General features: G+C 38.4%; 2 protein-coding genes across 2 annotated transcripts in view; both read left to right on the top strand.

Annotated features, from left to right (window-relative positions):
- The first annotated feature begins 8,360 nt into the window (after nt 1-8,360).
- pxdc1b (PX domain containing 1b) lies at nt 8,361-20,486 on the top strand. Its single transcript, XM_017406292.3, has 5 exons — nt 8,361-8,799; nt 16,819-16,910; nt 17,327-17,444; nt 17,545-17,656; nt 18,134-20,486. Exons 1-5 carry the CDS (start codon nt 8,544-8,546, stop codon nt 18,255-18,257), a joined length of 702 nt encoding a protein of 233 aa, XP_017261781.1. The 5' UTR covers nt 8,361-8,543; the 3' UTR covers nt 18,258-20,486.
- A 1,041-nt stretch (nt 20,487-21,527) lies between these two features.
- Nucleotides 21,528-26,145, top strand: part of LOC108230523 (protein disulfide-isomerase TMX3) — a 35,099-nt gene continuing 30,481 nt past the window's right edge. Inside the window, exons 1-5 of the mRNA XM_017406830.3 lie at nt 21,528-21,659; nt 21,903-21,960; nt 22,588-22,627; nt 23,927-24,050; nt 25,121-25,166. Of these exons, the coding sequence (XP_017262319.1) occupies nt 21,566-21,659; nt 21,903-21,960; nt 22,588-22,627; nt 23,927-24,050; nt 25,121-25,166 (362 nt within the window). The 5' untranslated portion in view covers nt 21,528-21,565. The remainder of the gene's footprint in view (nt 21,660-21,902; nt 21,961-22,587; nt 22,628-23,926; nt 24,051-25,120; nt 25,167-26,145) is intronic.

Genomic DNA, 26,145 nt, shown 5'->3' with positions numbered 1-26,145 from the left:
TTTATCTCAAAATTACAAAAGGACAGAACAAGAGGGGAAGAGATGGTTCGAACAGGCTGCATCACAGGATGTCTTTGGAGGTCATTTACTGGATCATGTGGTTTGCTCCTTCATGTGGTCTGCTGGTATACACAAGAAATAAATGTAACATTTAGTTGGCTTAGATTGTCTATTCTCAGGTGCAGCCCTGTTTGTCTGTTAGCAAAATATCTCATGAACCACAGAACACATTGAATGAAACTCCCAGCAAGTAATCATTGAATATACATTTACAACTGATTAAAGTTTGAAATCACCTTAAAACAAGACGGCTGCAACAGCTGATCAACCTTATCAAACACATAAATGACTATAACTCAGCCAACTAGCCCACAGTAATCCTCAACACAAACTTTGAGAGCTAACACATCTCACATGAGACTGTTCAAAAAGTAATTTGCAAGATTTGCACAAAAGAAGAACTTAATCTCTTCTCATCATAAGATGACTTTAGTCTAAAACTCTGGCATCAAAGACAGAGTGAGTAATAAGCATTACTTTAAGGAATGCTGCATTTAAATAAATGATATATTTTACCTTAAAAATTGTGTAAATATTTGTGCCCTTTTGTAAAGACTTTGGATTTTAGCAAGTAAATACACTGACATTAATTTAAAACATACTATAGAAGGATTTAGAGAGCCTTGAAGTAATTTTGGTTAAAAAAAATTGCCTTCATTTCACGTAATAGTTGTAAAAAATTTTATTGGAAAATCTTCCGAACTCTATCAGCTTTCAAACTAAGTACAGCAACACTTCACACCAGTACATTTTGTTAGATAAAAAGAAATTTACTTTAACTGACAAGAAAGATGTTCTGCAGAATATGTCGTAGATAAATTTCAGTATTTTTAAGGAACGTGCCACAAAACAGAAGTCTAAAATTTTAACAATACATCAAATGTTTAAAACTGCAAAGATGCTTTACATTAAGATGTAAAAATAAAGTTTCGATTATTGACCATGACTGCTTTTTCTAATATTAGCTGTAAGAACTACTGTAATGTGTCCAAAGAACAAGCTTATATGAAAAAAATGATCTCTTTTAAAAAGTGAGCTTGTAACTGTAAAGCAGAAAAAAGTAAAAAAAAAAAAAAAAGATTTTAATTTTATTTGGAAGCCCTAAATCATTGTGCTAAAGTGCAGAAAGCTGCAAAGATGATGCTTCTAATTGTTTATGTGAAATCACATGACTTTCAAGGATGCAAAAGCTTTAAAAGTGTTTGTATTATCCTCTCTTGACAGTTTTATACGAAGCAGTAAATCATGTTATTGTGAGGCACCTGCGGTTGCTTGTTCTCGGTGGTGAGAAAGCTTGCAGATATAGAAGCAATAATGCTGACAGGCTGGCAGATGGGGAGACATTCTGCCAGCTAACAGATCTGCAGATGTTGCCATTATCTGTGTGTGTTTGGGTGACTTTTTGATTTATGTAAGAGAGTGCAGAAACAAAACAAATAACCAAAACAAAACTCTGCTTTAGATTCTATTTGAATGTGTGAGAGGTTGTAGGTAACATTTTTGCCTGGAGCATTTCTGATTGAAATATACAACGTAAGCGCGGACAGCCTAAGCTGTAACTCTCACTCTGGGTCTTCGATGTGTCTCAGATTTATGTGGTGATGTTGCAAGCCGGTGGTCTCACAGCAGATTAAAGTCCCAGTCACAGAAGCATTAGATATTCCAACACCGAAGACCTCTCCTACCCAGTAAATCATGACCGTTTGCACTGTGAGACTAATATTGTGTACTGAATTCTGAAGACCAATCTCTTTGTCGTGCGTTTTATGACTCCTTCTGTGTGTCAGCAGTTTGACTATACAAAGCCTTTTCTCTTCAAAAAAATACTGTAGTTTCCTGTAACATTTAATATGTCCTTGTGTGTAATAATATTAAGGAAGGTTTTATGTCTTGTGCAAAAGTGCAACACATCCAAGATATTTATTGATAAAGCCATCTATAAATAAGTTTAAATGAGCCACTTAATTTGCACAGGCACACAAAATAAGGCACAGAATTTGGCTGCGAGGCTTTGTCGGGACCTTCCTTTTAGCTAACTGCTGAAATCTTTATCCCAACATGCAGACGTTAGCAGTGCTCAGATGCTGATGTTTAGCAGATATATTTTTCCATCTCCCCTGTCTTACAGGGAGCAGTTTCGACACATAAACTTAGGAAAAAAATCTCCAGTCATCAGTTTTGGATTTCACCCACAACTCATTCATTGACACAAAATGCTACTCAGAAGTGAGACTTGTTGGTTTCTGAGTTGTTAAACTGATGCTTTAAGTTTGGCATTTTGCTGACAACATAGTGATCCTTGTGAAACCAGAAACATTGTTTCATATGATGTATCAACAGCAGAGGGTGGGCCTGAAGAGTTGCCTACAAAACAAGGTAAACAGTTTGTCCCTTTTTGCCATATTTACATAACCATATTGAAAAGAACCACAAGCACAATGGTTTAAAAGAGTAAATCCCCTTATTAAAACCGTACACATTCATGTGAAAAATGCACTGACTTGCATAATAAACTTCTTGAATGTTTTCGAGGTGTTGTCTGACTTAGCAGCAGCAGCAGTGGTGGTGAAAAACTTCTCAAATTTGTGTGGGAGTGTCCCTGTGGTGGAGATAAGCACTGTAAAACATTTAAAGAATAACTAAGGTCTTTTGGCGTGTTCTTTCGAGGAAAAACTAAAAAATTAATGTCTTACCTGATGTAGCTAGCTTTTTGAATGACCTGGAAACAAAGAGTTTGTCTGAGCAGAGGCAAGGCCACAGTGAAATGCTGCCCCTTTCCAACAACAACTCTATTCTTGACATTTTCATGGTGCTTCATACAAACACTGTTTTATAGGCCTTTAATCCACCATTAGTTTTGCATTACACGGTAATTCGAGCAGAAATAACTACAGAAATCTATTTAATTTTCTCTGTATGTTAGACTTTTTTTTACGGGACTTAAAAAGTGTTGGCTGCAGACACCATAGACAAGAGGAAGATTTGTTAAAATTTAATTGTTGCAGGTCAGAAATAGGCCTGTGCCTTCAGTCTGCCACAGATCTGGAAACAGAGAGGAGGATAGTTATTGTAATATCCATAGATTTGGTGGTGTCTCACTTGTTTGTCTTTTCTGTTCAGGAAGGAGGGAGGAAGTCTGGTCCAGAATCCCAAGGTGGCGATCAAAGCAGGATGAAGAGGAGGGTAAGAAGGATGGTGGAGAGCGAGCAGGCAGGTGAGTTTCCACGTTAGTGTTTCGGCTGATGTTCTACAGAGATGTTCTTGTTTCAGAAGAAGACTTTCAGGGAGCTCACTGAGGGAGAAGTTCTAAGAACGAACACATTAACACTAGGAATCAGAGTTTTTTTTAAAAAAAAAACAACCAAAAACACAGGAATGCGTCGAGGACACAGTCACTATATTGACTAAAATGGTCCGATGACAGTATTATCCACTGGGCCACTTCAGAACTGCAACGCCTGCTCACAAACTCCACCTGCAAAACATAGGAAAGGAAGAAAAGAAAGAAGCAAACTCTAAACTCTATTTCTTCAAACTAAGGTTGTTGAAAGCGCTATCTACAAAAGGAAAGGTAACAGCTGATCATAACCTTTTCACAAAACCCAACTTCAAAAGATCAGAACTAGCTAACCTATCAATTAAATTAATACAAAACCTGACACCTTGAGGCAACCTATGAAGCTGATGTGTGGCATCAAAATGGCTGTAGGTGCTGAAATACTTTAGTCAGGATGAAAGTCATTCTGTTTGACTTAGAAGTCACCCCTCAGAGCTGGGAATGATGTCCCACTTGAGTTAAACGTGTTACAGTTCAGCAGTATGATTTATGGATTTGCTCATCTTTGCGCTCAGTGATGATCAGTGGCTATTTTTAGCAGCAGAGGCTGATAACAACACATCACCCTGTCATCTGCACATACAAACACAGCAACATGTTTACTGATGTAGATGGACCAGTAGTGTTTTTGTGGGCTGATGTAATGAGATTGAAACTAACAGAAGTCTCAGTTGTTAACGCTGTTAGCACCTTTTTATCTGCATGGTTGGATTTTTAGGTTCAGGTTTGAGATTCATCTTACTTTCGGCCTCAGAAGCCATCTTTGGAGAAAGTTTGCCAGTGCTACATTAACTATTTTTGTCAAAAAAATAAAAAAATTGCAGCGATAAAGCTAAAACTCTGCTTTAACGTCAAACCTGAGAGCAGAGCAGAAGCCATCCAAAAAGATTTCTTGACGTGACAGACCCACAGATCGGCTTTATCACTTTTGCTGGGACTCGTATTTTCTTAACGAGGGAATAAAGAAACAGACATTAGGTCTGCCTCAGCTCATCGTGCCCCCGCTCTCCAAGTTTCACTGCAGACACAATAAGGATCGGGCCATAAAACATGGAGTCCAACAGATGCTTGCTAAAGACAACCACAGTCCATTATAGAGCCCGTTCCAGACACTCAGGCAGTTTGCTAACCCCTCATCACCCCAGCCCCTGCACTCTTCAGTGGGTTTTGTCTATTAGTGTGGACAACTTGAGAGTTATGGCTTGGAATAGTTTCCTCCAAGCCAAGCTGCGCCAGCGCTTCTTTGTGGAAAAACGAACGCCTGTCACCATAAACGCAGATGTTCTTTGTTTTCTGACAGATGTGACCATCTTTGTTTTCGTTGTTTTCGCCTTCCCTTTCTTAACAGTTTCGCCTTTGAGCCCCTGATGTTTGGTTTTCGGAAAGAGTGATGCTGGCACAATTTATCGAGGGTAAAGAACTTTGGAAGCACAATCTAAACATATGAGCTTGTCGTAGGATTAAATTTATGTTTGCGTCAGTGAAAGGGATGAGAAAGCATATTTTCCCCCAGTTGCTGTTTCTCTTTTGTTATTAATGAGGATTTTCCTTTTTAAACTGTGCTTTAAATCCATCACAGGCTATTATTAAATGAAATAAAACAACTAGAGTTAAAATCCGGATATGATATGGTCTGGTTTATGTTGAATAAACTTCATCACAACTTCTAAATTCTTACAGGTGGAGATCATGTTGGAGAGCTACGTCAGCTGATGCAAATAAGAAAACTCTGTTATGAAGACTGCTTGATGTACATTAAGAAAAGAGACACCAATGTCACAAACTGCATCTGATCGGCTTGATTTGACTCACAGTAACTTTCTGTGACTGATCAGCATTTCCCCAGATCTAATATAATATCTTCAGGGATGATGTTCCACTACATGGAAAATTATTTGGTTTGATTTGAGTTGTTTCTACGTAGCTTCACAAAACCATACTAGTTAAGGCATAAAGGCAGGCTACATAACCAGCGACATGGAATATTAACCTGAATTACACTCATTCATATGCTACAAATACAAACCCTACAGCTAAATACTAAACTAAGTTGGACGCAGCTTGCAACTCTGAAACAATCTGCATAAAAACTGAAAACTCCTATTTTAAAGCAATGCCTAATAGCTATGTCAAAGTACTAAAAAAAAATTACTAAATAATCTGAATCTTAAGGTTTTATTCCACCGAACTGCCCCCCTGCAGAGTGACACACAAGTCTCCAACCTCCTGCTTTCCCCACTGGTTTGGCATCTACTCAGTTCTATCTGAGAAAATGCCAAAAAAATGTAGCCTAAAAAAAAGGCCTTAGAGGATGAGCGGGCAAAAATGTTTCCATATAAAGTCCTCTTTTCAATGAGTACTCATGGAATGAGGTACGGAGGCAGAACGTGCTGACTCCGTAAATGTGGTCAAACCACGGATTTGACCCAACACACAAGGAGAGGAGGTCAGATTGATAATACCGAGGCAGTTCGTATGATATGTGATCATACTAATCATGGGTTTTGAATAAAAAGTGCGCCATATAACACTCGTGAGTTAACCTTCAAAATTTCCCACAAAATTCACCATTTTTCCTGAGGGAAAGATGGTGCAAACGAATGCCAAAACCCTGACAACGCTGATAAATGGACCTCAATATATTCTTGTGAAAATACAGATTGCTCGCATGATAATACATTAAACAGAGATAATTCGGAAATGGCCTCTCATTATTTGCCAGACTCTATCTTTTCACCTTCCCTATTGTTACACAATAATAGCAGATAGTCAGCTGAGCTTTTGGATGCTTTTGTAAAGAGTTATATATAAAACTGCATGTCACATCTGAGCTACACAACAGTATTAGCACCCAGTGGCAGTCTGCACTTTATCATTAGTGGACACCACTGGGGTTTTCTTTCCACTGTATAATTTCAGCCACTGTAATGATACGGACCAGTGCTTAGCCCTGCAGATGCCTAATGAAGCTCTATACAATCCATTTCTTGCTATAAACAAACAGGGAGGGGAGCAAGACTGTCAATTTGACCACCTCATACAACAATCCAGTATCTTTTCTGTTTTTCTGTTTGGGTTGTCTGTCGGTTTACATGTTCAGGGCTCGTAGTCCCATTAAAAATAATGTAAACACTAAAGAAGAACTAGTTAAAGGGACAGTTTAAATCTTCTAAAAGAAGAGGAGAGTTTAACTACGATTAATAAGTTATAGCCTGATCACGGCCAAGAACAAGGTGAAGTGCTATTGTCTGAAAAACAGTTCAAAACAATCCTAACAGCTCATGCAAATGCTACTGAACAAACCTTTGCACAGCCACCAGTTTAGATGTTTGTTTTTGGCACAAATATTGGGCTCTTCCTGCCAGAGGTGTCCAAGTTCACAGAACCTTCTGAAGATTTTGCTCCATGGTGCTGTGTCTAAATCACATTCAGTTGTACACACAGTGATGTTAAATACAACAGGGGAATAACATTTCACTTTACGGTACAGTGAAATTCTCTCTGTGGCTGACGATGTGGAAGTCCCAGCAGAAGCAGGAACTGACTGAGAAGTTCCTTGTTTTTACGTTGCTGCTCCTTTCTGTAAAAGCAGAAAATTCCCTTTGTGTGCAGGTGCATATGTATGCCTGTGCTGGTTTTTTTTATGCTGGCTTTTGCCTGCAATTAACATGCTATTTCCTGTGTTGTACTGCTTTTACAGGAACTGTTTGGAGACAGTCCCCCCCCCCGCTTCTCCACATCTGTTAATTACAGCTGAATCGCCATTTCTTGCCTTGACCATAGCTTCCAGTAAAGGTCTTTTATTAGTCTCTCCCATCACATAAAAAAATATAAATGTGTTGTTCACAAGAGCAATGCAAAACCTATCTGCTTCTCTTTGGGTTGCTGTGCCAAAAAGAAAAACAGTTTGATTGATTTTCTTTGGCTAACATTTGGTTCTGATGCAAACACTGAAAGCACTATATAAGGTTTCTTGCATTAGTAGAGACATTGAGTGAAAATGTTCTTTCCTGCTGTCCTCTAACCTGAGTCTATAAAAGCAACTTCGTCTCTTCCTGTTGTTCAAGATTATAGTTTTTACATCACGTTTTTCAAAAGTTCAGGATTTTTCTCCCAACCAAACAACAGCTACTGATTTCTGGAGTGACTGGAGGTTTAATATTGCACTGGTACTTATTGCTTCAAGATAATGTTGTTTACATTAGATATATTAAAGTTGAAAGTGATAGTTTTCTTTATTCCATCGTATAACAGATTTTAAATTATCAGAGATTCCTATAAATATGTCTTGACTAAAAGGACAAAGGATGGATATAAAATGTTCAAAATAAACACGAAAAGGATGGAGAGGCTTGACCAGCACAACAAAACCCACAAAAACATATGTCCTGACAGTTTAAACCCAACCAAAAGTTGATTTGGGATCTTCAAACATGCAATGTGTGCAGGTCCTTTAGATGCAGCAGCATTAAATGTAAGGCCATTAATAAATAAGGTTGTTGATCAAACTGAGGCTTGAAAAAGAGAATGAAAAGTGCAGTTGTTCAAAACAGATGGACGGAGTCACTTTTGCATTCCGTGCATAATGACATGCTGTTGGCAAGGAGGGAAGGAAGGAAGGAAGGAAGGGAGGAAGGGAGGAAAATGTGCTGACAAGAGAAGCAACTGCAGATTTAAAAAGTTCAGACTTTTTGGATTTAGGAAAAGCAAAGAAAGATTGTGCTCACTTAACTTTTTTTCCTCCCAGCTCCTCTTAAAAGCTGTATTTTAGATCTTATCCTAGTGACAGGGGATAAACATCTAATATAGATGTTGCCAAATCAGTTTGCTGGGAGTGTTATCTTTCTCTCTGGAGTCTATTTTTTTCTCCAAGTCATGCCACGTTAGAGATCACGCCTGTGATGGGCTGAGCAAACCTCCTCCTCTTTCTCCTCCTCCTCCTCCTGGTTTTATGCTCAGCCGCAGCTGTCTGGCGCTCACAGGGAGGCTGACACTGAACTTCCACGCGTTTGCCTTTCCCCCCCTTTTTTTCTCTTTTCTTTCCCTTTTTGTTTTTCTTCTCTTGGAATGCGATCTTCCCGGGGAGGGGAAAAGTTTGCCTCCAAAGTTTCTCTCCAGCATGCCTCGGGCACTGACGCGCTGAGGGATGGCATCAGCTGTGTTTGAAGGGACGTCTCTGGTCAACATGTTCGTCCGGGACTGCTGGGTCAACGGGACCCGGAGGCTCATCATCAGCCAGCGCGGGGAGGAAGAGGAGTTCTTCGAGATCAGGACCGAGTGGTCCGACAGGAACATCCTATACTTGCACCGGAGTTACTCCGATCTGGGGCGGCTCTTGAAAAAACTGCTGGAGTCCTTCCCGGAGGACAGGAGAGACCTCTCCAAATCTCCCATGATAGAAGGTTAGACACGCACCGGGGCAGTCAGACAGGAAACGATGACAAGTCAGCTATTATTAACTCGAAGTTGTGATCAGAGGCGGAGCTGCTCATGTGGAGACCCTGGGAGCTCCTTTATTCCACCTTATGTGCAAAAAAATGTCTAAAAAAACATCCAAGAAACAGGGGTGCCTCTAGAAAGTTTTCCAAAAGGGCCAAACTGTTGAGCTTAGGGTGGCACACCAAAACTTAAAGCCATCATAGAATTGCAGACTTTTCATTATGTCATTGTCTTATGTAGTGTAATTGAAAAAAACTACAAAATGGAAGTTTATGTAGTATCTCACAGGGCTGTGGCTGTTGGTGACAAATCCCGATCGACATTCGCCAGAGAGTGTCCAGAGTGAAAAACGTTGAGGAGGGCTCTCAGTTCCCCCCTCACGAGTTTCAGGCTTTGCTCCTGGAGTTCTGAGCGTCTGGAACCTGTCTCAAACTTTTCTTCAGTTTAGTTTCTGTCATTCTAGAGCTGTATTGTTTTTAAAAATCCCATTTTTGGCCCTGGCGTTTGGGTAAATGTGTTGCTTTTGTGATTCTAAGGGAAAGTTTGCGTACATTCTGGCAAATTTTGTGTTTTCCACGTGTCCCCGACAGAGGCAGCACAAATACCACCTTTAGCGGACTGCCTTCTGATGTAAGCCTACTTCTGTTTCCTAATATTGCCATGGCCATGATAGGTGACAAAACTCCCAGTAAGTGATCATTGGCTGCGCATCAACAACTGATTAACTTTTGGAGTCATCTCGATTCAAGATGGCTGCCACAGGTTTTCAATCTTAGCAAAAAAGGTTGTAACTCAGTCAGTTTTACAGATATTGAGCTGAAACTTGACGTGGTAGTAGCTGAGAGTCATCCCCAACACATATTTTGACAGATCAAGACCTTTGAAACCTTGTCCTGCAAGGCAGCAGGTGATATGCAATCCTCATGTCACAGTTGATTTTACTAACCGAGAACAGCACAGTCACTGCTCAGTGAATCAGGATTTAAACATGTCGGTCTGGTTCTTGTGCTTTTTGATTCATAGGCACCAAAAGAAAAAAAACTACAAATAAAAGAGAAATATATTTTCACAATGCAAAGTCCATCTGGATCCTCAGCATCAGAGTCCACCATACATCCATGCTTATATGAGTCATGACTGTCTTTAAGAATTGCTCCCAGTTGTTCAAATTTGACCCCTTTGCTCAATAGAAAAATACAGGGAAAGCGGTACTTCTTTCTATGATTTGTGCAGCAGCATGCACGATTCATCTATTTACCTAATATGCATGTTTGTGGGGGAAAAAAAAACATGTGTACTTGAAGAGAGCATGCAAACTCCACTCAGAAAGGCCCCAGTCAGGAATTGCTTACCGTCAAACACTTGTTCAGTTGACTTATTAGCAACGATTGAACACTTCAAGAAGCTGCTGATGAAGTCACAAGCTTCTGCTGCTGTTGTTTTGCCGGTTCAAAGCTGGAGAGTTTGGGAAACACTCCACTAGTAGATTGAACGGTTGCTCCTGCCTGGACAGCAGAATCCTTCAATATTCATGTTCCTGCCTCGGACAGCACAAACAACAGCTGCTTTCTACTCTGTTGCATTTTTGAGGATTACAGTTAGACATTTTTTACCAGAACAGCTGTGAAAAACTCTTCACTCTTCACATGAACTCTTAACCATATAAGACAGTATTATCCATGACGAGGGCTAATATTTTAATATTGGGTAAGTAAACTAAACAGAAGAGGAGAAGGTAGTTACCCTGAACAGCTCCACATGAGTTTATTTGAACAGGGTAATCATTAACAAAACCAACTTTAGGATGTCACTTTAGTGATCTTATCACATAATGAGTGGACCAAGTGGTGGGAATATCATCTTTCTAACTCGTGTCAGTGTTTAGGACTTAAAATGTTATTTCTGTATGTTTGGCCTATAAGGTTAATATTCTCAGCAGGGAAACATTCATCACAGACCTCCACGTGGAACTCAGACCTGTCAAGCTTAAAATCGTCTGATTCCACTCAATTACTCATTAATCGGTGCATTCATTTAGAAATAAACTGTAGTCTATATGTATCAGTCAAATGGAAGCTGATGGAAGTGTTGGCTGATAAATGCAGACTACATGTTACTAATTTACCAGGAAAAAACAGATAATACAACATTAAAATGAACTTGTCATGAGTCATTGTTGTTCAGATAACCTAAAAGACAACATATTCATGAATTATTAAACAATTACTAAGCCTATGCCTAAAAATGAACAGAGAAAAATCCTCAAATTAGCATTTGAGAATTATTTGTATGCCAAAGTAAACTTTCAGATTCTGACAGCTCTATTTGTGATATCAGGTAGAAAGAACAGTAGTTTCTGTAGCAGGCCTTAAAACCCTCAGGATTTGAATGCCATGCCATGGTACCCTGGGACTGCTACAGATTTGGCAAAGCTTCCCATTTCTTCTGTGTGTTTGATCCCCTGGAGATTCCTTGGCACTTCCCTTTTGTCTCTACCCACTGGGCCTACACAAGAATTTCGGAAACATTCCTTTAGTGGCAACTGGGAAGCTTTGCTTCCTTCCCAGGCGCTGAAATAGCTGAGAGAGTTGTTGACAGCTCACTGCATTGCCTCTGCCAGTGCGGTGTGTTGTGTGTTTTCGAAAGAGACATTTTAGATCTCATGACTGACTTTTTGCTTCTTTATTTTGCCGGTTACGGTTCTTATCCAGATCATAGCTGAACAGTAAATGGAGATGTGATACTGAGAGTAGCTCAAGGCGACGTCAGAGGTACTTCATTCCCTCGTGCTGCTTTAACATTTCATCGGTGGTTTGTGAACCACAAGGTTAATTACATTTACTTGATGGGTTTTTGTTGCTTTCTGCCTCTATTTGATATTTCATCTGCATCCCTTTGGCCTCTCAAATGGACATTCTTAAGGAAAAAGACACAGTTCTGGCCTGCTCTGCTCCAGTTTCTGGCTCCAGCCATGTTTTCCTGTCTCTGTGCTGCACCCAGGCAACAAAGAAGGCGTGTAGAGCTTCTCAGACTGATGTCATGATGACAAAGAGACTTAGAGGGTGAGTGGGAGAGGAGTGGACTTACCCTATTTAGTCCTGCATGTCTGCAAAGGCCTTATAACACCTAGCTTACATGTGAACACAGGCAGAGTGTGATTGTTCACAGTCCACCTGAACTACAGCAGGCATTATCAAAGAATGTAAACACACTTTGTCCAAAACCCCCCCTTTCTACACCCATTCACTCAACTCTGTCTTAGGTAGAGTAGCTTTATATGGGTTACAGACTTCCCGTTTTTTTTTTAGAATAAATTTTTCAGAACTATTATTAGGTTATTTAAAACGGTGTGAACAGAATCTAAAACTGAGTTGCTAAAGATAAAAGAAGCAGAACACTAACGAAAAAACAGAACAAGCAAATTCCTAGCCAGTGAAACACTAGCTCAGACTAAAAGGAGAAAATGGAAACTTAGAAGCTAAAAATAGCAATTATTATTATTATTACAGACATTGCTGCAGAGTTTCTCAAATATAACATTTCTTCTCAAAATCACAGTTTGCTCAGTGGACATCTGATGTTTGGCGTTTTGCAACAGATGTAGATTTTTTTCTTTGCCTCAGGCGTACAAACGCACCAATAGTCAAGCAATCTGCTGATGTTTTTTTCTTCCCGCTATCATTTACAAAACGATAAAGGTAGCCTGCAATTTAGGCCCTTCAGGACATCTCCCTGAAAGAGAATAACTCATTTTGGTGTGTAATATAATGCAAAATACTAGACCTTTTTTGCAATAATTAAAAAGAAAAAAAACAAAAAAAAGTAGTAGAAGTAGTTTCTTTCACTACCTTTGGCTGCATTTTGTTAACAGTTTCTTCTGTCTGCTGATTGAAAGAGTCAAAATTTACACTTTGACCAAACTGGCCAAACAGTTAGTGGTTGAATGACAAAGTGTTTTTCTGTTGACTTGAGCTTATCAGATCCTTGCAGAAGGTGTCTGTGGCTTTTATGGTGTGACTCTTACAACATCTTACAGCTATTTAAGATATGTTACTGTGTTGTACAACATGGACACTTGTTGCCTTGTCAGTCGAACATTATATTATGTATGCTTACTTATTACAGGTAATTCCGTTGTTTTCACACTTCACTCTCATGACAGTAAGAACATAAATGCAGTCACACCCTTCTCTTAGAAAATAGAGAAAATCAAGTTTCGCATCAAATAGAAATCCACTAAAGCTTTTATAATTTTACTATTGGATGAAATGGTTTTTAACCAGTGAAGCTGATTAAATTATCTTAGAGAGTGTTGCATATTGAGTTATAACACAGGAATATGAAGCCAGGAAGTCCATGCAGGAAATGGACACTTAAACAGGAAATTGGAGGAAATACTTTCAGGGTTTTTGTTGGAAAAACATGTTTTTTTAAAATGGCCATTCATCTGCAGTCTTTTATGTTTTCAGAGGAGAACCCCATTATTGTTAACCTGCATAAAACATCTCACATGAAAGGGGTACAGAACTATATTTTGGGGAAACTCTATTGTGTTGTGCTTCATGTGTCTTTCATCATAATTTCTTGGTTGTTTTGTTGCAGCTGAAGAAGTGGTGCAGACAGAAGATTTGTAGGAATCAACTGGATTCTTTCATTATTATCTTACTTGTTGTAGATAGCGCTTTAAACAACAGTTTGGAGAAATAGTTTAATTCTGATTGAATTGGTGAGCTAATGACTAGTCGAGATGGGGCCAGAACCAAAGTGGATACCTGCTCTGTTATAACAAAACAAAAAACAAAACCCCAGAGCCCTCTAGTCTCAAAATTTTAATGCAAAAGGTATTTTAAAAAATATATACACCATCGCCAGTTTTACATTACATAGTTATTCCAGTGCTACAGCTAGCTGATACTGCCACTGTTTGCATTTACAGAGAATTTTTATGTAAATTATTATGTAATGGAAAGCTGACGGTGATGTAAAGGTTGAGGTGTTGCATTAAAATATTTCCCCTGCCTTGAATAAAATCTTCTTGTATCAGCATCAAGTTACAGTTATTTTATGTTCTCCTCTAAAGCACGCCTACATGGAGCTTTTTTCCAATTTATGTGCCGAATCACCCTAACTTAATAATAGTACATTAGCTACACTCACACATTAATGTGGTTAAGTTGATATCAAACACAACCTGTACTTTACCACAGGTTTTTATTTGGAAAATCTTCTCAGCAGCCAAACAATAAATGCACCAGATTCTATATAATGTAAAATCCTGCATGTCTACTGAAAATACTGTCATTTCTAAACTTTAAGATATGTTAACGTTTTACATAAAAAGCATCAGATGACCTTGGTTACTCCAGACACCATGTTTTGATATCATAAATGCAATGTTTTGCAGCTCAACCCTCTTTATATGCGCCCCTTGGTGTGATGTGTCAGTGCACACAATAAATAAAAACATTTTTTGTCTCAGTCACAATATCATTAAGTTTCACAATAGGACATAAATTTTCCAAGGATAACAACCGAGAAGACTGGATGTGGTTTACAGCCTCTACAGTAAATTTCAAATCTCAGATTTCTCCTTCTTTAAACACTAATTTGTAGTCTCTCGAGGCTTTATTTTGGTACTGGCTTTTCTCATAAAGTATAAGTGAATAACTTTAACACCATACACTAAAATTATTTATTTCATTCTCAGCATTCCAGACTTGTGGTATAGCTAGCAAACATTTTACATACATTTGAATTGACTCTGTTGCCGCATAAAACCAATCTGATACCAACATAAAATACTGTGTAAACCCTAATTTCTTTATATTTTGCTTCCAATGAGCCACATTGTCTCATCATCTGTAAACGTGGTCTTAATCAATATTTTCTCAATCTTTCTAAAACTCTTTTAAAGTTTCCTTTGGGCTGCTTTTTTATTTATTTTCTGCTGAGTTCTTATACTGGGTCTGACCATGACAGCATATTGGGCAACGTCTGCCTAAAAAATGAGGAAAGAGGACCAGTGGAAGAGAGAAAGAAAATAGCCTCAGGCCTTAAAAAGTAATCTGGAACAGACCAAACGTATCTGAATCATGTTTTCCAATAATTCTTTCTTTGTTTTTTTTTGCTGAGCTGTCTGTTATGTGTCGACACATTTCCGGTTCATTGCTTCAGTTTAACAGCGTTTTTATGATGAATCATTCATAGATTAAAGACAAGTGGCTTAAACAAGCAACAATAACAACAACAACAAAAAAAATCCTCTTAAAGTAAAATAGGCACTGGATTGAAAGTGAGTGAAAAGCAGCCAAAATCCAAAACAATAAAGCTGAAATACCTTTAGAAAGCCTGGAAAGCTTTTGATCAAGATCATTTCAATTACACTTCTATTACAAAATATCTGTTCATTTGAAAGCAAAATCTATAGAAATAAGGGGGATAGAGTCTCTTGGCTGTGTGGTAATGATTAAACCACCAAATCTCTCCTCATAGCCCTGAGTATGATGTAATTACCACAAATGGATGAGGCTGGGAGTGCTCATTGTATCTTTTTAGGCTCTGTTACTCATTACTTCCACGTGTCAGTGACTGCTGTGTGACTATGTTTCATCTCATGAAACATAGTCTCGTCATTGTGGCTGCAGCCCTCATTTCGATTCTTCTCACCTTTTGTTAGCTTGGCAGTAAATGATGCTTTCCAGAACACTCACTAAAACAGAGACAGCAAACAACATGATTTTATCCTCCCACCACCTCTTAAGTTGGATGTTTTTTTTCCCGCCCGTTGGATTGACTTTATCACAGGCTTTGTTAGGCAGCCTCTATTATTATGTTCCTCTGTGATTACATGCTGTTAAACAAATGCCAGCAATTGCATAGCAATTTCACAGCAGCAGTTTCTTCACTGTGCTTTAAGGGCAACGTGAAGAAGGTGTCACGGAGCCTTGTTAATGAAAAGGTTACAGTAACAAAAGCACTGTCACGTTTGTTTTTGAATGTTCATTTTCTCAAAAACAAAACAAAAAAAAAAGCTGTCTGGTTTTTGTGTCTGGCTTTAATAACAGATAACCCTGATGGCAGTAAAGGTCAAAGAAACAGCTCTTATTAATGCTCAATGCTCAGGAATATGTTTAGCATTGAGTCTTCTCTTCTTTTGTTGACTTGACGTCAGCTTAGGCGTTTTTTGTAAATTTCATTTCTGAGAGGCATTAAAGGTGGACAAAGTCTAATTTTTTGTCATCGCTATAGCAAAACTGAGAGTCTAGCCATGCTAGTGGCTCCGTGAAACTACACTAAAACACAAATCTGACTAAAGGAAAGGGGTAACAATGTTGACTGCAACAGTCCCAACATGCTTATTTTTCCTACAGCTGCTATTGTAACATTTTAGTTTGTGAATACCAAGCTAGTGTTATCTGGAGAATTTTGGATTTCAAGATCCATCAGTAGATCAGTTTTCTTTACCCGCTTTTTCTGTTCGGGGTCGCTGAGGAGCTGGTGCCTGTCTCCGGGGGTTCATTATGTGAGAGGTGGGGCACATGCTGGACAGATTGCAATTCCATCACGGGGAAACAGAGATAAACGAGACAAACAACCATTCCACTCACACTTACACTTAGGGACAATTTAGAGTTACCAATTAACATGACGTGCATGTTTCTGCTCTGTGGGAGGAAATCAGAGTACCTGGAGAAATGCTATGAAAAAAAACAAACTAACAAAATAGATTATGGTGCAAAATAAGTGGTTTAGTGTTAAACCCAATTTCAAAATCGAGTGTCACTGTCATGGTACTTTGGGATGAGCTATAACGTTAAGTGAAGTCACACATTTGTAGGTCTTAGAGTTGTCATAGTATAAATGACAACTTTAACGTGATCTTACAGGAAAAGGGGAAAGAACCATAAGTCTTTTTTCTTTGCAGCCTACTAAAATAAGCAGTGTATGTGTATTGTTTTCTTATGTACTTATTTTTGTTGCAGGACTGGTAAAAATCAAAGAGGCACATGACACTGAGGAGAAGCTAAACGAGGTGGAAAGACTACTAAAAAATGCCATCAACATGCCGTGCAAGGTCAGTCCTTTAACTAAAGCTTTGTGAAATGCTTGACAAATGAGGAATGTTACAAACAGCATGCAAAATGCACACTTGCATATACTCTATTTTTGGTCCAATTGATTCATACCAGCAACAAAACAAACAGATGTAATTTAAAGGTTCCTTTGGTGCAAAGTGTAAGTTACACATCTGCTAAATTTGACTGATACCACAGTAATGTTAGCTTACATTAGCTAAACCTTGCCATCAACTCTAAAAAAACTACATAAATCACTCATAAAAATTGTAAGAAACAAATCATGGCACACTTCATTATTTGTGCCAATGTATTCACTGCTGTCTAGTTATTTTCCTGCCTGCCGTATTAGAGGACTTACAAGAATCTCTTGTCTGCACGAAAGCTATGCACTAACTAAACCTTCCCTCTGCAGTATTCCAGGTCAGAGGTGATGTTGACTTTCTTTGAGCGCTCGCCGCTGGACCAAGTGTTAAGGAATGACAAAGTCCACCGAATCCAGCCATGCTTTCAGAGCCCAATCAAGATATCGGGTAAATGTACACAAGGAAAAAAAAAAAAACATTGATCGACTGCTGTCATCCCTAAAGCCAAGATAACAAGTGATGAAACATTGTTCTCTGTACCTTGTAGAAATCATGCGGTCGAATGGATTCTGTCTGGCCAATACAGAAACCATTGTGTTTGATCACAGTATCCCAGAAGAGAAAGAGAGGCCTTCATCTACGGAGTCTGTAGAACATACGTGAGTATTATAAAAACTCACCTATATAATATTTTCATCTGCATCCTAATTGAGCTATAAGTATATTTACTTTTAACTACTCAGTGATATCAGTTATTAAATATCTATGACTCAAAGTGAGTCAATTTAGCTGTAAATCAAGATAAATTTAGTGCCTGTTTTCCCTTGAATCTTACTATTACCAAGCTTGCATCTGAGTTGTTGAGAGGTCCCTAAAATTGACCCACCGCCCTCTTCAAACAGGAAGTGTGTCTGTACACCTCTTCCTTCCTTTTTTGTGTTGGAAGCAAAAGAGGAACACATTCCTTCTCGTACTTCACACAAAACACATTTTCTTCTCCCTCAACAGACTGGCGATTTGAAGTACCTTGTCCCCGCGGGTTATGTGCTTTCTACAGTTAACATAGGCTCTAAAACAGCTAACATTAAACTTTGGATACATTATCCTTTGGGTAATATGTTATTTTTTTGTCCCAGGTATGAGGATGAAGCAGAGTTTTTGCCAATGGAAGCAGAAGTATGTGATGAGGACACAGAGGCTTACGTCACCAACTTGTCCTACTACCACCTGGTCCCGTTTGAAACTGACATTCTGGAATGAAGAGGATGAATATCTCCTAAATGAAACCAAACTATGCAATGCTACATGTAGCTGCTCCAGTTTAATGCTGCTGCTGCTTAAGTTTCTTAGAGGATGCACCAAGACTTTAGAGGAAACGGCATCACCACTTCATCCACTTTATGGAACATAAACCAGTGTGCCTCATCCGGAGCCTTACTTCTTTTATGATCCGGCTGCAAAAGACTTTACGGCGATGCAGTATGATTGTGGCAGCAACAAAGGATCTTCACAGCAACATTTATATAAAAGAACAAACTGCTACATCGCTGCTTTAACTGAACAGAACTCAAATTTAATATATCAGTGTTTGTTGTTTGGAGTATGACTGTAACAGCTGGATATGGACAAAACATCATCACACATTTGAAAACAACTATAACTTATTGGATCATTTGGTGTTTAAGGAATAGACCAGCAATGTTTTTAGTTCACTGAGTCATTTTATCTGTCATTTATTTTCTTCTTCTCTGGTCCTTTTCAAATCTTTTAAAGTGAGGTTCTGTAAAAAATGTTCTGAACAATGAATAACTTTCCTGCTTTAGGTAGCTCTTTGAACGTCCTCAGTTTGAAGAAATGGGGTTCAATGCTGACTAGATTAAAGAGCTAAAGGCTAGTCTGAGAAGCCAAGACTTAAAACCAGTCTCAAAAATTACATTTCAGTTCATTCCAACCCTGCTTTTTTATTTTTACATTGCCATCAATTTCGCATTGCATGGTTGTTTACAAAAAAATCCAGAAAGACGTATTAAGCATCATTTTCGTGAACCACCAAGAGTTTCTTTGACTAGTTATTAGAATTAATCCCCATTTCTCCAAACTGAGGTTGTTCAAAGAGCTGAGTCAGACAATAATTGTTCAAAACCTTTCCACAGAACCCCATTTCAAGAAGACCTGAACTGTCCCTTTAAGCATGGGCTTGCCTTAAATGTTCTCCATGCAGCTGCAGCTCCCATTGTTATCTCATTCGAACTACTCCCCGAAGTGTTAACCGCAGTATTACCTCTCTGAAAAGGTGTCATGAAGCTTTGTGTGTTACTGTTGTTTATGGTGCTACTTCCACCAGCATTCACTTTCAGACTGTGTTCCAGCTTAACGCACATTTTTTGTCACTGTGATTCACGTGTGTGGTTCCCTGATATGATGGTTCTCTAAGCCCCAAGTGAAACTAAGCTAACCACAGAGAAGAAATAATCTAAAATGAATTTCGTCAATGTTTTCCCCCTAAAATCAGACCAGAATACTGCCTAGATTTTAAAAAAACTTGATTGATTTGAATGATAAAATAGAATATAGTCGTGTTAGATATGTATCTTACAATGAATGTTTTATAAAAATCCATTCTCAAATCGGAAATATGCAAGCAGAGGCCAAGTGTGGCCAATTTCTGGAATAGAAATGACTTTAGTGCTGTCGTTGCTGTCTGACGAGTGATGAAACCAGGCAAAGGAAGCTTTGTTTAACGGTGCTGCTGAGGTCATTTGTGTCCCGTCCTCTACGACGACGTGTCCAGTCTGTGAGTGTGGGAGACTGCAGCATGGCCTGGAATGAGCAGAACAAGTCTTTGCTTTATCTAAAGAAGACAAACAACTTTGCTGTACAAAAGTGGATTGAAGTGTGCAAACAATTTAAAACTCACGCCCCAATAAGTTTTATGGGTCCTTCAAATCGTGTGGAAGGCTGTTTCAGTTTCGAGAAAAATAACCGTGGAGCTCAGTGGATTATCATTTACGTTTGGAATTCAACCTAAAGACTATAAATGTATGTTTGTGTAGGGTCATGTAACGTTGTTTAGAGCGTTTTATCACTTTGAACCACTGTGGCTTTACAATGAAGGCTGCCCCTTTTGAATACAAACGTATTCAACCCTCACAAACTTGGAATATAAACCCTGAGCATGTCCTCTGCATGAGTCTTTTTAGTCACACAGTGTCAAGCTCTATTCACCTTGTGAGAAAGTAAAGCTCTTTTAAAGGGCACACAATAGTTTCATGCTGTTGTTTTCTTTTCTTTCAGTCATTAAGCATTTTTGTTCAAATTGATCTATTGTTGGAAGCAGCACAAAGTTTTTTATTACCATTTTTATATTAAGTATGAAGTGATTAAAGTAATCATATAAAAAAAGCTATAATTTCTTGAAGAACTCTGCCTTTCTTTGCAAGTTTATGGTTATTTAATTAATATTTTGCCACAGTCTTTGTGACATGAGGTGGTTTGAGGAATAAAATGCTGGTACTCCGGTTTCAGTATCATTTAAAACATATTAATATGCTCATTATGCAAACTGGGTGTGTTTTAAGAGTTGTACGAACACATTAAAATACACAAACATTTGAATTTATGTTGTAATCCTTGGACACTTTATGTGAAACTAACACTTCTATGCCTTGTTATGTATAATATGTTTACATGTTCATGTCATATGAGAAATGACCTTATTCCTGTGTAAATATGTCAAAATGGAGTTAAATATAACTTTGAAAATGTGGTGTACGTGTTAACATATTTGATAACTTTAAATATTTGCAGTAATTAGATACAAACTGTTCAAAAGCTTCTTAAAATAAATAAAATATGTTTTTAATAAACCATCATCTGTTTTTTTATGTATCGCATTAAAACATACATGAAACAATAAAAAGGGTTGGATGTTGGGGGGAAGGAATAGGAGTCAGCCAGGATAGCTGTGAGAAAATGTAAAGTCCATTTAAACAACTTCTGTACTTAAGTTTAATTGTACTTTTACAACTTAAAATTATTTTTTCCTTGCAGATATTTGTCCCGAACATGGCGAGATATGATAGATATAATGATGTATAATTACTTTTTGAGTAAAGAGTTAAATTTGTAACAGTATCTTGATTTAAAAAAACAATTTCAAACTACCACACGTTTTGATATGTTACTTCTTATCTCGGTGCGCCATCTTGTGGGCAGTATTGGTAATTACATCAGTATGATTAAAAAACCATTGAACTAGAACTGCATGTCAATGGAGTGGATTGTGGTCTTAAATAACAGAAAAAATAACATACATTTTACATTTAGGTACCATATTATGCTTATTATACTGCTTCCTATCATATATTATAAAAATGAAGTCAGCCATAATATGATATAATTGTGTTAATTTAGACAATTTTATTGTACTTAGCGATACGTAGGTATATTAAACTTGTATTGTACGTATTTTGTGACATATTTTTAAAAATAATTATTATAAAAGCATCTTTTTGTCCTTGATAGGCAGCTTCCTGACGCTCCCTCCAGCGCGCTGCGTAATCCGGCGCATGCGCACAGAGGACAGCTGTAGTGGCTGTATATCCTGCTTGCTGTGTCCACTCGGAGCGATGGCAGAAGTGAGAGCTTCCTTGATTTGTGGAGGTACGTTGTCTTTTTTTGTCGGTACAGCGGACACTTTAGTCCACACTTTGTCGTGTTTGGTGTCCAAAACGAGCCTTGGAGCTGCTGAAACTGGGGCGCAAACCGAGTTAGCCGGAGCGACAGCTAGTTTAGCCGGTGATGCTGCTTCAGTCATGAGGTCTGGAGGAAATCTGGAGGGGCTGTGGTTGACGCTGAATTAAAACATGCACTTTATCTGAATTTTTGTTTTTTTTGTCTTTGCAGTCATAGCTGTTTTATTAAGCTCAACGGTGCTTGCCTTTGTTGAAGATCTAGATGAAACGTAAGTGATGCACTTCAGTAAATAACACCCACAGCTTCCTGCTACTGTTTGAGTCAACATGCAACTTATATTATATATTATTATTGTTTGTTGCAGTCTAAATGTTTGTTTTTTAGTATTTATGTGAGCTACAATAATTAGTCTGTTAGAGAATAAACCAAAACATTTATTTAGCCACTACTCTGGTAGTTAGATACTCTTATGGGGCCGTTTATCTTTAATTTCTTGCTATCCAAACATGCAAAAATACACTTTTTATTCCACACACAGCTTCTTTTTCTTTAACTTTACACTTTGGGTGTGACAAAACAAGTCATTTAAGTACAGTTCCTTGCACTGTGGAGTTTCACACAAGCAAATCCAAGTATTTGGATGTTTTATTTCACTTTTCCTTTATTGGCAATTTAAAAAGCTGTAAAAATAAAGTAGTTGCAACTTTACTGCGAATGATTTTACGCTTATGTAGTTATTATTCTGTCCCGTTATGATTTTGCAAAGTGTCGCTAGTATCTTACTAAGGGAATCGTTTCATGTTTCAAAATGGCAAGTCGGCATTACAAAAATAGCTGGTAATATTTGACACCAAAACTGTAATAAAATTGTTGTTTTCTTCTTTTTTTTCCATAGGTTTAAGGATACCAGATTGAATGAGATCTGGCTGGTTGATGTGAGTCTGGTATCACACACACACAAAGTAATCAGAGTCCACTGAGCTGAGGTTTATTCTGTATCCAGCTCTCCACTGTCTGGTTTATCTCTTCCGGAAATGAGAGCCGTCTGGGTGGGATGTAATAAGGGAGGAGATGTGGAGACCGTCATCTGTGTTGGTGAATAGTCAATGAGAAGTCATGCATGGTTCCCAAAGCCAGGGGGCTTGGAGGGGTTTATATCAGAGTTTGTGCCCATCAGCTGCTTTCACAGCTAGTTTGGTCTGCCGGAGTGGCTTCACATGTTTTGGAAGTTTTCTTTTGGATTTATGTTGCCATTCCTCACACAGATACAGCTGGGAGGATTTGTGTAATTTGTTGCATTTTAAAATGAAACTTTAACTAAATCAGCAGACAAGTGAATGCAATGAATATAAAATTGCTGCTTGTAATGCTGTAAATGTTATCTCATTTTCATATCAAAACTGGACTTAATAAGAATTAAAAAAGTGTTTTTTGTTCAAAGAAAAATCAAATGTATTGAATATGAGGGCGTGTTTAGCTGTAGAGCTCCCCCTAGTTTTATGTGTGCACGCATGCATCTTTACAGTACATTTCAGTTTCCTTCACGGACGAAGCTGATGGCTGGTGGGTGACGATTCGGAAGCAAGTGGCATCTTTAGACGCCGATATTTTCAGGAAGAGTTTGCTGACGTCAGAGATGACAAATAACTGGGCTTGAGTGTCACCAGGAAATGTAGAAATGATTGCAAACTGCTTCAAAGGAAACAGCTTTCATTGTTGTAAAAGTAATGTCAGCAGTTTCTTGCTTTGCACATAAATGTTTTTAATCACATCAATTTCTGTTTGCTTCATTCCAGTAATATATAACAATGCTTTTCCTGCACTTTTTTTATCATGTCTGTTTGGTTATGCACACTTTTCTTTTTAGGACTACTCTGTAAAAAGTTAACGTTATTGCAAAAGTTATATCAGGATTTTAATTATTCTGACAACAATATTTAATTCACGTCAGTTCATTGACATTGTGCAGATTCATTCACCTCAGGGTAGTTAACACACACAAGTTCAGTTTAAGTCCAGTTAAATTATTTTAAATGTCGGTTTTCTTTTGATTTAAAAATCAGTTCAATAAAACTGCAGGAAAAAAATTAAAAGTAACTGTTTGCTCAGTGTGTTTTGCCAAATGACAAAACGAGGTGAATCAGGTCAATGTTCTGTTTCTTCATAAAATTATTATTTTTTTTTTTTACTGAAGATTTGATTGTATTTTTTTTCTGTCTGCTGACATTTTTCAGTTCTACGCTCCGTGGTGTGGTTACTGTAAAAAACTGGAGCCAATCTGGCACGAAGTGGGAGCGGAGCTGAGGAGCTCGGGGTCGCCGGTGCGCGTCGGGAAGATGGACGCCACTGCTTACTCTGGTGAGTAAATCAGCGGGCAGCTTAATATATTCCCTCGAAGCTTGTGGATGTTTCCAAGTGTAAGACGAAGCTTCTCTCTTCCTGACTGTGATGTCTGTGATTCACGTGTGAATGCAACAGGAAATGTAAAATAAGTGATGTGTTTTTAAACGCACACCGTAGAAATGTAGGTCACGAGTAGGTCTGTTTTCCTCCAGAATCTTTTACTTCACCTTTTTATCTCTCTAAAGGTATTTTATTCTATCAGGTTCTGGAGGTAGGAGTGTCTCACCTCCAAGTTGTGGATTTTCTGTTTGACTTATTTATTTCCTTGTGTTTGCCACAACCTCACACTTTATTGTTTTGAATGTTGGCTATTGTATTTGCAGTGTTTTGAAAATACTAAAGCTACCACAGTAGTTTTATGACAAAAAATAAGATTCTGACAAATACAGTAATGAAGCCGTAGGCGGAAATTCAACCTGTAAGACTGTTCCGGCATCCCCTATCACCACGCCTTCACCCCAGCCAATCAGGACGCGCCACCCCTCTACCTCGATCCAATCACCCGACAAGAGATCCTTCATAAGGCGAAGCGACCACAGATCCACCCGCTTCAGTTGTGCTTCAACCCACCTCCTCCCCGTTTCCACCACCAGCCTCCCAGACGCCTCCAGGTCCCCTCAAGACTCCTCTATCCAAGTTCCGCTCCACCACCAGTGACTGGGCCCGGGGGAAGACCTACCTGAGCTTCGTTCGAGCCAATCATTCAAGCTCGCTGCGATTCTCAGCACGCACGTCTTCCGCCGGTGTCCGAGCGCCAAATCCTCGGTCCAATAAAATTGTCTAACTGCTTTTTCTCTCTCTGTGCGAGTCTCTACAGATTGAAATCTGTATTCAATTCAGTTCAATTAAACCAATGCTCACTTGTCATATATTTATTATATGTCTATGTGAGGATGTAAAATATTCTTACTTTTAAAGCGACACAAAGTTATGATGCTATTTGAAACCGAGAAAAGGACAACAGAGCTTTACTTCTCTTTTGATCTGCTTTGCCGATGTTTTATTGGAATTTTTCTACGTTGCAGGAATGGCATCAGAGTTTGGTGTTCGTGGTTACCCGACAATAAAACTGTAAGTCTTTTGTGCTTTTTTTTAGTTTTGTGTGGTTAATGGGGCAAGGTTTACCGTTGTTACTGCATTTGTGTTTTACGAGGATGCTTGTAAATCAGCAGCTTTTAGAAAAAAACATTTAACTTTCTGTAGCATTAAGTACATCATTTAATAGATTAATTTATTCAAAATTTAAATTTGTTGAATGAAAATAAGCTCATTACAGTAATTTATTTGTCCAATGCATTATAATTCTTTCAGGAAGCACTGACTTGATTCTTTGGTCTATTTGAGAAGAGTGTTTGTGCTTTAGTTGTGTTTTATTACCTTCTGTAGTTAAGATTAGCTCTTTCCTCCTCATCTTTGTGTCTTGGTTAGGATCTTTGCTGTTGTGCTGTGTCCTTTGAGGCTTGGCCTGTGGAGATGCCCTCAGATAACTGTGTTCAGGAGAGAATAAGGTGTTGTTGTGTTTTCCTTAAGGCATAATAACTGACAAACTCCTTTCACACATATGAAACTTCAGTTTGATTAAATACGTCTCTCCTGGATGCTGTCACTTACACAGTTCTGTGGGGTAAAATTAGAACTCAAACCCATTAATCTTAACGAGCACTGCTTGGTTTTAATTACCTGCTTTTTTTGGTTCCAAATACTCTATACTTCTTGGAACAGCAAATGCAGTCGTGTTGTTTACTGTTCCCGTTTCTACTGATATTCTCTGTGTAACTTAGAAGAAACTATTTCTTAAAGTGCAAATGACATTTATTTTTATTTTTTTATTTCATAATGTACGACTTTAGGTAGACGCCAGCTGCTAAACAGCAGAACTCACGATAACATGAGAAAAATGAGCCGTTCCTTACGACGCGTCTGAATCTAAAGCATTTATCAGCGCACTGCCATAATGGGCTCCCCATTTGCTTTCATCAAGCTCATTTGGGAAACTGCCACAAGATCACGGCAGGACTCATAACATTAAACCAAGCAAGTGATGAAACAG

The sequence above is a fragment of the Kryptolebias marmoratus genome, linkage group LG21 (assembly GCF_001649575.2).
Source record: "Kryptolebias marmoratus isolate JLee-2015 linkage group LG21, ASM164957v2, whole genome shotgun sequence".
NCBI lineage: Eukaryota > Metazoa > Chordata > Actinopteri > Cyprinodontiformes > Rivulidae > Kryptolebias > Kryptolebias marmoratus.
Note: the sequence above shows the minus strand (reverse complement) of the source record. Positions and strands in the feature narration are given on the sequence as shown.

Bases quoted from the DNA above. Each gene is read 5' to 3' on its own strand.
- pxdc1b (XM_017406292.3), top strand. From the start codon at position 8,544: ATGGCATCAGCTGTGTTTGAAGGGACGTCTCTGGTCAACATGTTCGTC. The intron at 8,800-16,818 runs GTTAGACACGCA...TTTTTGTTGCAG, and splicing joins CAAATCTCCCATGATAGAAG to GACTGGTAAAAATCAAAGAG. The intron at 17,657-18,133 runs GTGAGTATTATA...TTTTTGTCCCAG, and splicing joins ACGGAGTCTGTAGAACATAC to GTATGAGGATGAAGCAGAGT.